This window comes from Drosophila erecta, unplaced genomic scaffold, assembly GCF_003286155.1.
Source record: "Drosophila erecta strain 14021-0224.00,06,07 unplaced genomic scaffold, DereRS2 tig00000092-arrow-pilon, whole genome shotgun sequence".
Classification (NCBI taxonomy): domain Eukaryota; kingdom Metazoa; phylum Arthropoda; class Insecta; order Diptera; family Drosophilidae; genus Drosophila; species Drosophila erecta.
This window is the reverse complement of record NW_020825207.1, coordinates 4651986-4668046: the sequence shown is the minus strand read 5'-3', so window position 1 is coordinate 4668046 and position 16061 is coordinate 4651986. Positions and strand designations below refer to the sequence as shown.

At 44.2% G+C, this 16061-nt stretch overlaps 1 protein-coding gene across 1 annotated transcript; it reads left to right on the top strand.

Moving 5' to 3' along the window:
* The first annotated feature begins 1172 nt into the window (after nt 1–1172).
* On the top strand, nt 1173–16001 carry LOC6546960 (sine oculis-binding protein homolog). Its single transcript, XM_001975993.3, has 4 exons — nt 1173–1604; nt 2885–3027; nt 12732–13194; nt 14042–16001. Exons 1-4 carry the CDS (start codon nt 1523–1525, stop codon nt 15811–15813), a joined length of 2460 nt encoding a protein of 819 aa, XP_001976029.1. The 5' UTR covers nt 1173–1522; the 3' UTR covers nt 15814–16001.
* The last annotated feature ends 60 nt before the right edge of the window (nt 16002–16061 follow it).

The window sequence follows — 16061 nt, the reverse complement described above, 5'->3', positions numbered from 1 at the left end:
GATTGGTACTATCTCCTGATAGTTGGTACTTGGCGTCGGCTAGTGGTAAGTTCTCCCCCAAGTACCGGGCTTCTTGATAGAATAGCCAACTGTTTTCCAGACCCAGTGCCATGGTCACGTCCAGTTACCAATAGCGCTGCTGGCCAGCAGTTGGGCCCTATAGAGAAAGTGAATCAACCAGGTTAGATATTATATTATTATAGTGGTAGGAGTAGTCCACATAAAACTAACCCGTCTGTTTTTACACATAGAATATTTATGAGTCCAAAAAACAGAAGCTTCAGTATAGATTCTTGCATTAAAATTCTATTAAAAGGAGCAGAATAATAATATTACCCTTAAATATCTATTCGTATATTTGAGCAATTTGTAAGTTCCATTTTGGCTGGAATTCAGCCAATCGGATGATCAATATCGATTTTATTTATCCTCGGAACGCCATATTCGACCTTTCTGGCTGTCAAAATGCATTTTCTCCTCGCATTACTTAAGATGCTCCCCATTAATTTGCCATAGCCGTTCCTCTGATCTCTGCCCAAGTGCGTTTGTCTCCGCCGGCACAAGTATTTTGTGCAAATTAAACAAAAATTGGACATAACATAAATATCCGAGGCAGAACAAAACGAAGGCAGGTGAAGCGGTGCGATTTATTTTTAACTGCCCAATGCTCCTACATACATATAGGAAATTATGCAAAAGAATCTCGCGCTGCAGCCGAGTGCAATTTCGTTTTCGTTTTCATCTGCCAGAGATGCCAGCGTCTGCGCCGCTCTCTTGAGTCATTGGACTGCGAGAAAATACGCGTAAGTTATTTAAAACTGTTCGGCTAAAGGAAGATCGGCTTAAGGAAATCATGGCTTTGCGTGGAATTATGAATTCTGTATTGAATTTTAAGGAAAATTGTTAAATTAAAAATTTACTGATTTCATTGGCCTTTCTCTGTTATAAACTAAGCTCAGTGTACTTTCTATGTTACCAAATCATATTTAAATAACGGAGTCACTCTAAAATCCTAATTACAAAATATTTGACTTAAAATCTTAAAACTTAACATTAAACTGTTTTAAAGTGAACTAAAAACTCTCTTTCTAGGCTCCACAGCATATAGTCCATCGATTTGCCAGTAATTCGGAGAATAGTTTCTTTCAGTGCGGCTGATGTTTCGGTCTCATTGGGGGTGGGCCCTACGTCATCACATCAGACCCACAGCTGCGCCACAACGATGACGAAGGAACGAAGGCAACAACACCGAGGCACCGAGGCAGCAGCAAAAGCATCAGAGAAGCAGCAAAAGCAAGTAAAATCCACATGCCACCGGAGCGCTGGCTCAAATGTTCATGAAACGCGAACGCGTGTGGACGTGTTTGTGCGCGGTACCGCTTCGGAAAAAAGTTTGTGAATGCGAATCGGTTTATTCGGTTTGGTCGGATTAATAACGGTTGATTCGAAACGAATTCTCGGGCCGTGCATGTGTGAAAGTGAAAACGGAATGAGGAATGAAGAATGAAAATGAGCACGGTGCATGAGTTTCCTTGACGTTTGTTGCTTCGGAAAATCCATCGCAAGAAAACTGAAAAGAGCGTGCGAAAGCAGAAAAGCCAATTGTGAGTGAGAGCTGAAAAGCACACACGCCAAAAATATAATGTTGAAAATATCTGGCTATTTTTGGAATATATATTTGTTTTTCCCACACGCTGCATTGGAAAATTTGTACCCCAAGTGAAGCAATACACAAAAAACCTCGAGAAATGATAATGCTTAAAAAATACGAGATATTGTACGCTTTTATTTCACTTGCATTTCGTTTTCGAAAAGCTCTCGCAAGCAAAACAAAGCCATCAGAAAAATAAAAGTACGAAAAAAGGAAGATAGAATTGAATCCAAGGCGAGAGAAAAGCCACAGTGAAATGTTTTTAATGGGCAATCAAAAATAATGAAATCGGGTGTATACATATATGTATGTATATCTGGCAGAACGAGGCATGAACAATGGAGATATTTTTAATGATCTTAAAGGGACTCGATGAAGGATTGAATTCAGATCTATAGCTAAGACTAGGGTGTATATCGATGTTAAGCACATTTCCGGAAATACCCATTGCCCAACTTTAGATACACAAAAACATTCCCTTCAGATTCGGAATAGTTTTCCTTTAGCGCACAGCAGAAAATTCAATATATTTTTGTTAACATTCTTGAACTAATTAGATATGTAAATAAAGCTCTACAAACTCGATATAGAATTGGGCTTTGAACTCCCACCGCTGAAAACCACATTATCCACAGAGATTCATTTTTTTCTGTGTAACTACATTTTCGTCTTTTTCTGTCTGATTTCCTCCGAAAGAACAACAAATACAGGCCACACTATGCATATATCCGCAGTGTTCTTGTTGTGCTGCCTTTATATTTTGTATTTGAATTTGTAGTCTTGTGTCATGCGATAGGTGGTAACGTTTCGTTCCGAACGGGGTATTGAATTACAAGACACCAAAGTGCGCGCCAAGCGAACACGCTCGCTCACAGATACTCACACACACGCACACATGCACAGCGAGGTGTATAAATATATCGCAGTCCGATTCTGCCGCATGCGTATCCAATGGATGCGAATCGGCCTGCAAAGCGGGGGCCCAAGAAAATATCCGAAAAAGAACTATGAACCGCTGTAATTAATTGTTTTGTGGGCCGAGCAGTTCGATCCATTGATTGATGGAGCCAAAGTTCATTTGTTTACAGTGGCAAGATCAATGACTCGGCGCCCTATTAATACGAACACCCCCCACTACCCCCCCCCCAAAAAAAAAAAAAAAAACAAAAAATCAAACAACCTAAAAAGTATCTGCTGGCTCCACTCTGACCCCTGGTCTCTCTTGTGTTCCAGTTTCACCCAAAAGATATAAACCGCATCCAACTGAAATGTCCGCCAAGACGTCGCCATCGTCCACTTCTCGGGATGCCAACGTGGGATCCTCGAGTGCGATTCCCGTTCAGATCAAAAAAGAACTGCCCAGCGATGAGATAAAGGTGAGTGGATGTGAATGAACACTTTGAGATACTTTCTTGCCCACTTGTCTAATTAATTGCCCCTGTCTGCGCTTTATTTCGCCGAGTATTCAATAACAAGGATGCTGACAAAGTTTGCGTTGAATTTAAAAATAAGAACGTTTTTCTTTCTCTTGGCAAAACATTTTGCTTCTATAGCTGCGACTTGCATATACGCAGAATTATTATTATTTGTGTTTGAATGTTTAGATGGGGGAAAGGTGAATAACACCCACTCGCCAGTTGCGCGTCTATATCTTATGTTAGAGTAGTTTTGAAGTGTATTTCGCATCCAGGCGATAATTTAGTTGCCATCGAAATATCATTAGCAATGCGCATCATGGGTTTTCGTTTTAAAGCAATCCTCGAAGTACATACCTATGCCGCAGAACAGATACACCCTTTTCATACTTAACGAACCCAGAATTATTTGGGAAAACTGCATGTTGCACATACTCGTAGTTTCCACTTACAAGCTAGTGGATCCAGCCAAATAGCACTTCCAACTAAGCGCTGAAATCGAAGAATCGGACTCCAAATCCCGGGGCCAGAGAACCAAAAATCGTTTCGGCTTTCAGTTCAGCGCAGTTCAGTGCAGTTCAGTTGGTTGCTGGGGTATTCGGAAATGTTTATGCAAGAGCAATGATAATGCAACACCCGCCCCCGCAGAAAAGTGCTGCATTAAATTCCATGCAACTTTGTTTCTGAATCCGGGTCCGGAATTTGAAAGAGGAGTTGCTGGCGGTCACTGCAGCTGAATAGACTCGGACTCAGATTCAGATTCGGATTCGGATTCCGATTGGCATTGTGATTACGCGATTACGGGACGAGCTCGTAAGTTGAGCGGGAGTTGGCGGTAATTTTATATTGATAAGTTTTTATAATCATTTTAACGAGTGAGCGGGTCCGATTCCGATTCGGAATCCGTACCGCACCACGCCCCTTTCGCTTGTGCTTCATCCGCCAAATGAGCGAAATTAATTTAATGCCACAGACAGGGACAGAGAGTCGCAGAGCAACTTTTTGCAGCACGTGTAACCCGATCGGCGAATTGAAATCATACCCCCTGACTTGCAGTTGGGCGCAATGATACTTATTGTCGGGCATCAAGAGGGGAAACAACAACGAATACAAAAACAAAGCCAAGCCAAAATTATTATAATGAATGGGGCTGCCGAGGGGCTTGGGAACTGGGTATCCGCTGGGAACTGAGCTTGGCGACTGTTTTTCTAGGTAAACGTGGGCTTTACACGGATATCTATGTGGCTACTCATGCCTGTATAATGATATTTATAATGGAATTGTGACTTTAGGCTTTAGCTGCTTGCTGACACACTCAATTATAAGACTAAAATTGATATAAGCATGTAGCTTCCTTAAATTTAACAGATCACGTATTTTAAAACTAGTAAACTTACTACAGGAGTGCGCAGTACATACTATACGAAATACGAAATCTCCCTAATTCCGATATACTCATATCTGGTATAACTTCTCACATAAGATAAATTCTGTGATATTTATACCCGTTACTCGTAGAGTAAAAAGGGTATACTGATTCGTTGAAAAATATGTAACAGGCAGATGGAAGCGTTTCCGACCATATCAATTATATATATTCTTGATCAGGATCAATAGCCGAGTCTAACTGGCCAAATTAAAAAATGTCCAAAGGCTGAAGTTCTATACTCCATAACTCAACTTATATTAATCGGATTTTGAAGTGGCATACCTCTAAATGTTTCTGGCGCAATTCTCTAAAAAACTGCATTCAAATTTAGAAATTTTTTTTTTTTTAATTTTTGTGTGATTTTTTTGATGTGATGATGTTGTGGAAGCTCAAAATGTCCCAAGGCTGAAGTTCAAAACTCCATAACTCAACTTATCTTAGTCGGATTTTGAAGTGGCATACCTCTAAATGTTTCTGGCGCAATTCTCTAAAAAACTGCATTCAAATTTAGAAATTTATTTTTTTTCAATTTTTTTGTAATTTTTTTGATGTGATGTTGTTGAAATTCAAAGAAATTAAAAAATGCCCCAAGGCTGAAGTTCAAAACTCCATAACTCAACTTATCTTAGTCGGATTTTGAAGTGGCATACCTCTAAATGTTTCTGGCGCAATTCTCTAAAAAACTGCATTCAAATTTAGAAATTTATTTTTTTTCAATTTTTTTGTAATTTTTTTGATGTGATGTTGTTGAAATTCAAAGAAATTAAAAAATGCCCTAAGGCTGAAGTTCAAAACTCCATAACTCAACTTATCTTAATCGGATTTTGAAGTGGCATACCTCTAAATGTTTCTGGCGCAATTCTCTAAAAAACTGCATTCAAATTTAGAAATTTATTTTTTTTTCATTTTTTTGTAATATTTCTGATGTGATGATGTGTAGAAATTCAACAATGTTAAGAAATGTCCCAAGGCTGAAGTTCAAAACTCCATAACTCAACTTATCTTAGTCGGATTTAGAAGTGGCATACCTCTAAATGTTTCTGGCGCAATTCTCTAAAAAACTGCATTCAAATTTAGAAATTTATTTTTTTTCAATTTTTTTGTAATTTTTTTGATGTGATGTTGTTGAAATTCAAAGAAATTAAAAAATGCCCTAAGGCTGAAGTTCAAAACTCCATAACTCAACTTATCTTAATCGGATTTTGAAGTGGCATACCTCTAAATGTTTCTGGCGCAATTCTCTAAAAAACTGCATTCAAATTTAGAAATTTATTTTTTTTTCATTTTTTTGTAATATTTCTGATGTGATGATGTGTAGAAATTCAACAATGTTAAGAAATGTCCCAAGGCTGAAGTTCAAAACTCCATAACTCAACTTATCTTAGTCGGATTTAGAAGTGGCATACCTCTAAATGTTTCTGGCGCAATTCTCTAAAAAACTGCATTCAAATTTAGAAATTTATTTTTTTTCAATTTTTTTGTAATTTTTTTGATGTGATGTTGTTGAAATTCAAAGAAATTAAAAAATGCCCTAAGGCTGAAGTTCAAAACTCCATAACTCAACTTATCTTAATCGGATTTTGAAGTGGCATACCTCTAAATGTTTCTGGCGCAATTCTCTAAAAAACTGCATTCAAATTTAGAAATTTATTTTTTTTCAATTTTTTTGTAATTTTTTTGATGTGATGTTGTTGAAATTCAAAGAAATTAAAAAATGCCCTAAGGCTGAAGTTCAAAACTCCATAACTCAACTTATCTTAATCGGATTTTGAAGTGGCATACCTCTAAATGTTTCTGGCGCAATTCTCTAAAAAACTGCATTCAAATTTAGAAATTTATTTTTTTTTCATTTTTTTGTAATATTTCTGATGTGATGATGTGTAGAAATTCAACAAAGTTAAGAAATGTCCCAAGGTTGAAGTTCAAAACTCCATAACTCAACTAATCTTAGTCGGATTTTGAAGTGGCATACCTCTAAATGTTTCTGGCGCAATTCTCTAAAAAATTTGCTTCAAATATAAACAATTTTTTTAATTTAATTTTTTTGTAATTATACCCGTTACTCGTAAAGTAAAAATTTCTCGTTTGCACTTCCTCTAGCTGAGTAACGAGTATCTGATAGTCAGGGTACTCGATTATAGCATTCTCTCCTGTTTTGTAATTAAGTTCCATCATAGGAAGCAGCCTCTTTGAAAATTTATATCATAGCTCAATCATCTCTTCTCGTGTTCGGCTGAGATTTGCTTTCAATGTCGCCCAACCTGCTTTCAGTGTGCAACACTTTGCTAACTGAAAATATCAATTAAAAATATTGTAATTCATACCTTTTATTTTTGCTTACCTCACCCAGTTTGGGTATCGCTTTCAGTATTTTGGCCTCTCCGCCAGCTCCTGGCCATAATTACAAGCTGCATTTGCTGCAAAGACAGCAGCCAGGACAAATTTTTATATTTAATGGCCCAAAGGCAAAGGCACACAGCGTAATTAAACAACAACAATATATCGGTTGAGTTGAGATTGTATGAGGTTGTATGGGGTTGTATGTGAGGGGGAAGGAGGAGGTATACAGGATAAGGGCGGAGGGGAGGAATATGAGCGCGTTTCATGGGTGCAACTTGATAGGACAATGGAAAGGCGATATCCTTCAAGGTTTCCGCTTTGCGACCGATGTCAAGCCAAAGCTGAGGCTGGGCACTATATAGGCACATATATATGTACGTATCTGCTGAAAAGGATGTCTTTGCCACACACTAGGCATTATCCTGCGAAGTAGGAAGAGTGACAAAGTGGGGAAGGTGGCCATTGATGACTGAAATCAATAACTCTATGTGGGCGGAATGTGCGGCAAGCATGGTAAACAAAGTCCTGTTTAAGTGGAGGCCTTAAGCAACTATTTTTTAATTACAATTGACTCCTTAAATAACACAAAATTCAATGCTGTGTTATACTGGGAATTTGTTATGGGTTATACTATTTTCTGTTGTGTTTACCTCATTATCATTATCTAGTTTATTGTTTTCTGTGCAGGAAGTTCCATAATTTGTGATTAATACATTGTCGCCTCTGTTGCACACATAATATTCATCACCTACAAATCGCCTCCGAGTTGAGTGTTGGCAGACTCCAAGCAACATTCTATGCACATAACCCAGGGTTCCGGCAGCAGGGATTGGGTTACACTCGCACAAGCGGGTGTGCGGGGATGTGGAGCGTGGGGGGAGCCGGCGGGGAGCCAGATCCAGATGACAATGACGATGACACTATGACAGGCGGCCACTCAGGAGCACGGGCGGAATGGAGGCGGCTTGGGGCGACGGTGGCAACTGGGCTCAAATGTTGCCGCAGCAGCAGAACTTTAATAACAGCGCCGCAGATTGAGTTACAAACAAAATAGAATATGATAAATTCTACACAAAACACCAGGAACCAGAGCTCAAAGGTGCCAGGAGGTGGGCGTTTTCGGGGGTTCACACTGTAGTGCACTGGCAACGGTAACGTGAGGCACCCTGTGCTGCCTGCCACATGCAACACGCCCCGCCCCCGCCCCCGCCCCCGACCACACCCACCCACTCCCTTCCAGCGACTCGCAACAGCAGCTCGAATTAAAATAGCGTTAAATTAATTCGAGCCACTGCTGATGGCCCAGCACTACGAAAGCGAACCCGAGTGGCCAAGAGGCAATGTGGATGGCTGGATGACGGAGTAAATGACGGGTGAATGGCGGGTGGATGGGTGGCGGGTGGCAGGTGGCAGGTGGTCCAAAGCCCTTCACGCTGCCAGGTGGGCAGGTAGTCCGAATTGCAGCGGGTGAAGAGTGGCAGCTATCAAGTTTTCTAACCATTTAATATATTCTTAATCTCCATGAATGCCAGTTAAATGAAACTTTTATAACACGCCCCAAGACAAACAGTAAATGCTGTTCAATTTCCTGATTTTCCAATGATTTATCTAATTGCCTAAAAGCCACAAATGGTGTCAGTTGCAACGCATTTTACTCTAAACTTTGTTGATGATTGATTCATTGACGTTGAAAAACAAAAATGGAAACTCGCTTGATTGTTCAGTAAGCCACTGATATCTAGTTAATTTAATTGTATACTCGTATATATATTTTTAAAGACTGGTCTACGAGTATGTGACCTACCGCACACATTAATATCCAGCTCTTTGGTTTCCGATTTCGTAACCCCCTCTATGCGGTGCCTTGAGCTCCCATATATCATATCATATACCTACGAGTATACTTGTATCTCCGTCTGTGCAGTGAGCCACCCATATCTGGTGTACATTAAAATGAAATGGAATATTTCGATGCCGAAGGGGCTGGGCGGTGGGAACTGAAAATTCGCTCAGAAAAAGCAACAAACACAACAAACAACTTGGCAAAGGCCAAGTATGTCATGTAAGAATTCAAAAGAAGGACGCGCGTCATTCAATCCTGAGCTATCGATATTCGATTACAGCAAACTCAAAACCGACCGACTTTGTGCTCGCCTCGCCTCGCAAACACCCAATCCCAATTCCAAGCCCAAACCCAATACCCAAAACCCAAAACCCAAAGCCATGTACATACGTGTGTCTGAGAAAACTAGCGTAATTCTAGAATTTGTTGCCATTGGGTGTTATTTCCACTGGCCGACCATATATACACTCACGTGCTAGTACGGGTATATACTTTTTCGGGGTGGTGTTTGAGGGGCTTGGGATTGGACTCGGATTCGGATTCGGATTCGGTCCGGACACCAGTTCTACTGCAGCTCGGCCTTAGTTCGCCTTAGTCTCAGTTCAGTTTACTGGGTTCAGGGTGAGTTATTATAAGCGTATTGGGTTGCCAGTCCCGCTCCAGCCGCTCCTCCTGCCCACCAACCCACCAATCCACCAGCCCCTCCTTCCTCATCCCCCAGTGAGCCAGTCAGTCTGGGTCTCGTTGCTCTGGCACTGCGAGCAGTGCCGCGCCGGGTACTTTACATTATTCTATTAGGTTTCCTCGCCGGTAACCCAAGACGTGTTTTAATGCGAGCCACTCGCATAACAGGCGGCTCCACTGCAGCGGGATAGGCCCCTTGGACGTCTTCGGATGGGCCTGGATGTAGGTCAGGAAACCGAAATCCATTTAGACCGATGGTTGGGAGTACTCTTAATCCACTGGCGGGGGATGGCACATGTTTGGAGATATAGGGGCGTTGGATCTTACATGGATCTTATTGGATTTTATACTTTATAGCAATTACCAGAAGATTATCTAGATCTCTGGCTATTTAGTAAAAAACTGCATAAACAGCTCAGTTTTATAATACGTATGAATATATAGAATATAGGTATGCCAAGACCAAGCTCTGCTTGTTTGCAGTGCACTCAATGCCAGACAAAGAACTTGACTATCGGATTGGAGTTCCCAGTTCCCGCTTCTCACCCGTAAAGCCGGTTCATTACGATTCACAATAAAAACGAAAATATGATATGTTTTTGTAAGTTGAGATTTTGCAAAATGAAGGAAAGCACAACAAACTTGAAGCGTCAGAAGCAGAATGAGTGTTGCAAATGTATCCACTGGATTCTTGGGCAATAATTACGAAAAAATTCAAATGAAAAGCGAGCCAAAAATCCGAACAGATCTGATTGCTGATTGCTGGGCGGGATTGGTATTGGGATTGGGATTGGGGGAAAAGGAAATTCGATTGGAAATGTAAAGGTAGACGTGTGTTTGTATCTTTCTTAATACATGCGAACTCATACACAAGTATTTCTGGGCGGGCAGAGCGAATCAGATCCCAACTCCGTCAAGAACAACAGCCGGCATAAAATTTCAGTTTTTAATTAATTGATTTTTATTCGCATTTCGGTGTAGAGTTTCAAGCATGGGCGAGAGTTTTAATGTCGCTGACGTAAAGTGCACTGGGAGAAAATGGCATATGCCAACCATCAAAGCTGCAACGGTAAATGAAGACCACGAAATGTGATAGGTGTGGGTTTCATTATTAAAATAATTGTATGCATTATACGAGTTGTATTATATACGAGTTTACAATTTTAAAAAGCTCTGCTTAGTGGGGCACAATTTCGTTCAGTGCATGTACCCGCTGCCCCGCCTCCCCCTGCCCACCTCGAACCCGTTGAGCCACTGTCAGGCAGCAAAGAGCTGAAAAACTGAACGAACGCACAAATCAGAAATTAAAAACCGAACATAAATTAACAGACAAATGATACTAAAAACCGAGCGGCCGAAAGAGACGGCGCATGCGACAATGAGCGAGACGGAGGGAGTGGAGTCGAATGTATCTCCGTTCCTCCGGTTACGCTTACTGCAAGATGCTGAACTTGAGCCGAGCGTGCGTCGCCATAGCCCCCTATCCGCCATCCCATTCCATTCCATTCCATCCCACCTGGACGAGGTCGCACCTGAGGCGTGTAATTGATATGCTCGGCTCGGGCAGCCGGCTCCGGAGATTTTATCGTGCGAATTCTTGATACTCTACTCGCTTTTCGCAGCGACAGACAGCAGCGTAAAACCTGAATGCGAATGCGATTGTCACCGATACGCGAATTGCTGGAAAAATAGCCAAGCGAGCGTGTGAGCGCTGTTCATGGAGTGCGAGAGGAAAAGGTGTTGCGCCGCGAAAGAGACGGGGCGATGCGGCGCGAAAGAGAGGGCGCTCGAGGGGGGTGCGAGGGAGACGGCAACTTATTAGACGACTTGCATTTGTCAGCAAGTTGGCAGCAACGCTTAATTTGAAGAGTATCGCATGACGCCGGGGATATCCAGTTTGTCTGCAGCTTGTGATAGATGCAATGGAGGCGATGAATCATCTGTCCAGCATTGGCCAATTGTGGTTGTGGCTCTCTTGCGCGGACCAACTTCCCCAGAAACTCGACATTGGACACCACTTGCGGCCACATGGCGTATGAGCAATTTGGCATTCCGCAGAAGCAGCTACCAGAAAATTAAAACCAAAGGGTTACAGAATGCAAACGCAAATTAGTTATGTGTCTAATTTAGCTGACTGGATCAATGAGGGTTAAGATAATACTTCTTATTGGCTAGCATCATCAACAACAGCCAAGATTCAATGCCACAGGAAAGATAATTCGGTGGACAACTTTAAGTTTTCCTACTCTCGTTTGGTTTTAGCTTGTCGAGAACCTTATTTCCTACCAGATATCTGCAGAGCCCCTTAAACACCGCCCCTGCCAAAGGACTTTGTTGGGTGAAAACCACGTCGAATATGAGAAATTCAATGTAACCCGATCCCCAGTGTGCTACACACATGTAGCTCCCTTCGGACTGGGATTCGAATGGAAATGGGAATGGGAATGCAGCAGGCAGTCAAAAAACAAAAATGAAAATAAAAGAAAACCAACTTCAAAAGCCACAAATGTTTTTGCATCTTCGACTTTAGACTGAGCCCGATTTTTCGGCTTCAATTTAACACAATGAGGCAGGAGACATACGCAAAGCGACAGGAATGTCCGAAGGAATTGGATATCGATATCGAGGCAGGGATAATCAAAACAGAGGGCACGGCAGGGGGTGGATGCCCCTCCACTGCCTCCAAGGCAAGTATGCAAATGCCACCCACTCCGGCACCACCCAAAAAGCCCACTAGTCCGGCCCTCTGGCCGTAATGAAGCTATCTGCCACCCGTTTGTGCACTGATATGTTTGTGGAGAGTCCGGAGTGTGTGTGAGGTGTTTGATGCGTGGGTGATTCCGGCAGGGTTATCGATTACACTGCAACTTTCCAGCCTCGGGAGAAACGCTTTGATACGGTTAGATAAGAGCTCGCATAATTGGACATTGGGTTCAGAGGTCAACGGGCAGAGGTAATCAATAATTAGTGAAAGTTGCGCTCGGCCAGGTTGGATTGCACCCCTCGTCACTCTGCCCCTTAAACATTTATGTTCCAGTAGTCGACCACCAAGTTTCACCTGCCTGACTCTTAAATGAAGTTTCAGCTGCCCTTTAATGGCAATGCACTAAAAAAAATTTAGTTACTTTTAATCCATTCGATTGATTAAGGTGTTTTATGGTAATCAGATGAAGGAAGGCCATTACACTAGGGAATATTCGCCATTTAATTAAATAAGAGTTTGTCTGAAAAGTTTTTGGAGTGAACTACTGATGCGATCTCCCGAATATCGGGTTACCCAAGTGCCATGTAAGTGGCATCCAGGGAACCGGTGTCAGCGATTCCCAGCTTGCCAGCACTCATCTTTCTGTTTCTGTCTGTCCCTTCCAGGAATTCGCGCACAACACCATGAACGAGCTGCTCGGCTGGTATGGATTCGAGGGTGTGGACGTGGATCGTCTCGACCTGACCGCCAAGACGTCGCGCCTGCTCCAAAGTGCCGCCGCCGCTGCGGTGGCCAATCAGCAGAGCCACCATCTCCACCAGATGGAGCCGCATCCGAGTCTGGAGCGGAAGCGGGCCAGTCTGCTGCGCAGTGGTCGCAGTTCCTTGGCAGCGGCCTACCACAACAACAACAACAACAATGGCAGCAGCAACAAGAACAGCGGCGGAGTCGGCGGCGGAGGGAGTGGGGGTGGGAGTGGGAGTGGCCGGAAGGGCGGACTCCTGAACTGCAGCAGCACCACCACCACGCCATCGGACCACGATACGCGAAGCTCGCGGGAGGAGGACTCCAAGAGTCCGCACTCCATCGGGAAACCAGCGGGAGCTCCGCACATGGAGGAGAAAATAGGTGCGTATGTATGCCAAAGAAGTGGGAAATACCAAACCATCGCATTTGTTTTCAGTGTTTGGTACTTGTATAATGCATTAGTGATATTAAATTTAAAGATTAGGGGACTCGTAGCTTGAATATTTTAGATCTTACAGTGTGTACTAAGCAATGCAATTCGTAAATCAATTGCAAGTACAGTTAATAGCCCAGCTTCCAGGGTACCTGCGATGAATAATTCCACCCGGGCACAACCGACAATTGACAGCAAAAGTCAAAATCACAAATTTCGTAACCGACCCAAGGACGCACCCTCAGCCAGGACGCACTCATCATCCGCCTGTGCGTTTTGTTTTTTGAAGGGAACTCGATAACTTTGCCTGCTGTGCCCCGGACCGTTGCAGTCCCTCCAATCCCCGCCTGCATTTGGAGCTCGGGCAGGCTCGAAACTGTGCTAACTTTTCATCAACTGCTGCGTTATCGAATAACAGATTCATTAAGACCCAAATATGGTTTACACATTTTGGTCTAGCGCCGAGCAGGAAGAAGCGGGCCATATTAGGAATAGGATACTTGGAGCTCAGTTTGTACGGATGCTTGCGGAAATCAAATTTGCAGTTTGGCAGGAATCAATTTCCTTTTTAATAGAACATTTTTGCTTCAAAATGGGGTTTGTTTGATTCGAGTCATTAGTTGCTTGCAGGCTAGCCATTTCAGTTTTCGAAAAGAGAAAATATTTCAAAATAAGCTATTATTTAATATCTTGAGAGATTTAATATCTTAGTATTACTTAGCATATACTTAGTATTTCCAAATAACTTTGACGTTCAATGGCATTTAAGTTTCTTATTTGTTGCATCTTCAACAGACTTCAGCAACTGCTGCTGGTGCCACCGACCGATTGCGGAGAATGCGCCGGACTACCTGACCAGCTGCGACGGACCGCGCTACTGCTCCGAGTCCTGCTTCGCCCAGAGCCGGAGGGCATCCTTCAAGAAGGCCAAGACCTGCGACTGGTGCAAGCATGTCCGCCACGCGGTGAGCTATGTGGACTTTCAGGACGGCGCCTCCCAGCTACAGTTCTGCTCGGAGAAGTGCCTCAACCAGTACAAGATGCAGATCTTCTGCCACGAAACCCAGGCCCACCTGGACATGCATCCGCACCTGCGGGATCAGGCCATGGATGCGGGCAGCGAGGCTGGGCTGATAACGCCGGATCTGTGGCTACGCAACTGCAGAAGCCGCTCGGCCTCGCCTGCCTCCACGCTTTCGGTGTCTCCGGGTCCGCCACCTGCTCCGGCTGCCAGTCGCTGTCCGGACTCGCCGCCTAGTCATCATCCCAGCAAACCTTTGATCTCAGTGGCGCCCGTCTCGAAGTTGCTGGCCCAGAAGAGTCCGGGACCCGCCGGAGTTCCTCCACCTCCGCCACCGCCTGTCCAGCGACATTTGGCTGGAAAGTTGGGTCGTCGCAAGCGTCGCGGTATCTCCTCCTCCTCGGGTCCCGAAACTGTGGCCAGTCTGCTTCAGAAACAGCAGCAGCAGCACCAACAGCAGCAACAGCAACAGGCATCGCAGCCGCATCAGCCACCGCCCACTCTAACGGCTGACTTTGGTGGATCCAGCGTACCTCTGCCTCCGCTCTCGCCCATGCCCAGCATGCAGGAGTCACCACAACAGCAGCAGGCTCCTCAGGTGCCCCCACCGCAAGCTCTTCCACGGGGAGCAACAGCCATCCCGGCCAGCTACTTCGCCACGCCCTCGAATGGTGTGCCCATGGGACATCCGTTTGCGGGGCGTCCACCGCCGCCTCCGCATCACTTTATGCATCCGCCTCCGCACGGCATGATGCCCCGTGGATTTGGTCCGCCCTTTGGGCCACCGCTTCCACCACAAATGCCCGAGTTGGGGTCTCTATTGGGTGCTGTGCCGCCGGTGACCGTGATGGTGCCCTATCCGATCATCATCCCCCTGCCCATACCCATACCCGTTCCTCTGCCAGTGATAGATTTCTACAAGGCACACCTAACTCCCGAGGAGAGAAAGCGTTTCGATGAGCAGCGGTCTGCTCCGAGCAGAGGGGAAAACCCAGAGGAGCAGGAGCAACCACAGCCGCTGGACTGCAGCAAAAGCAGAAGTGAGCTGGAGGAGGAGAAACCAGATGTGGAGCAGCAAGTTGAGTCTCGCCAGGAGCAGGACAACGATCAGGAAGAGGATGAAAAGGAATCCATACCAAAGACAAATCCAGATGGAGACACAAACGCGGCTTCGCCATCAATTTCACAGGAATCTTCGCCTTCACCGCAACAGACGCACTGCATCGTCAGGGATTCTACGCAATCCGAACCCGAGTCGGACAACCAGAAGCTGCCCAAGCTGAAGATTACGCGGCTGCAGACCAAACGGACACTGATTCAAACCAAAGAGGCGGCCGCCGAATGCAGTCGACCGCTGCGCAAGCGCAAGAGGATCATCGACTGCGATTTCCAGAAAATGGGTCTTAAGGAACCGGAAGTGGCCAACGATGGCGAACAGAGCAACGGCAGCAACAGCAAGGAGGCGGATACGGATCCGGACCCGGAAGCAGAGTGCAATATGAGCGGCAGCCACAGCAACAGTGGTAGTGCTAAAGCTAAAAAGTAGACATAGACCTTAGGATTTACCCTTTAAAAGTAGTAGAATGTATTTATCTATGTATGTGTGAGTGTGTCAGTGTGTTTGTGTAAGCGGAAGCGGAAATAGAGTCCAGAGGAGAAGAGAAATGCAGCGAAAGGCACAAAGTGCATGCGGTACTCAGATTTGATTCTTAATAAACTAAAATATAACTTATTATATAATATGTGTTTAATCATTGGTTGCAAGTAGGCCTGGTCCATTCACAAGGCAAATAA

What these genes read in the sequence shown, in the direction of transcription:
- LOC6546960 (XM_001975993.3), top strand. Translation starts at nt 1,523, where the DNA reads ATGAGTTTCCTTGACGTTTGTTGCTTCGGAAAATCCATCGCAAGAAAA. An exon ending in CGAAAGCAGAAAAGCCAATT is followed by an intron (nt 1,605 to 2,884) that starts GTGAGTGAGAGC and finishes CTTGTGTTCCAG; the next exon opens with TTTCACCCAAAAGATATAAA. An exon ending in TGCCCAGCGATGAGATAAAG is followed by an intron (nt 3,028 to 12,731) that starts GTGAGTGGATGT and finishes TGTCCCTTCCAG; the next exon opens with GAATTCGCGCACAACACCAT.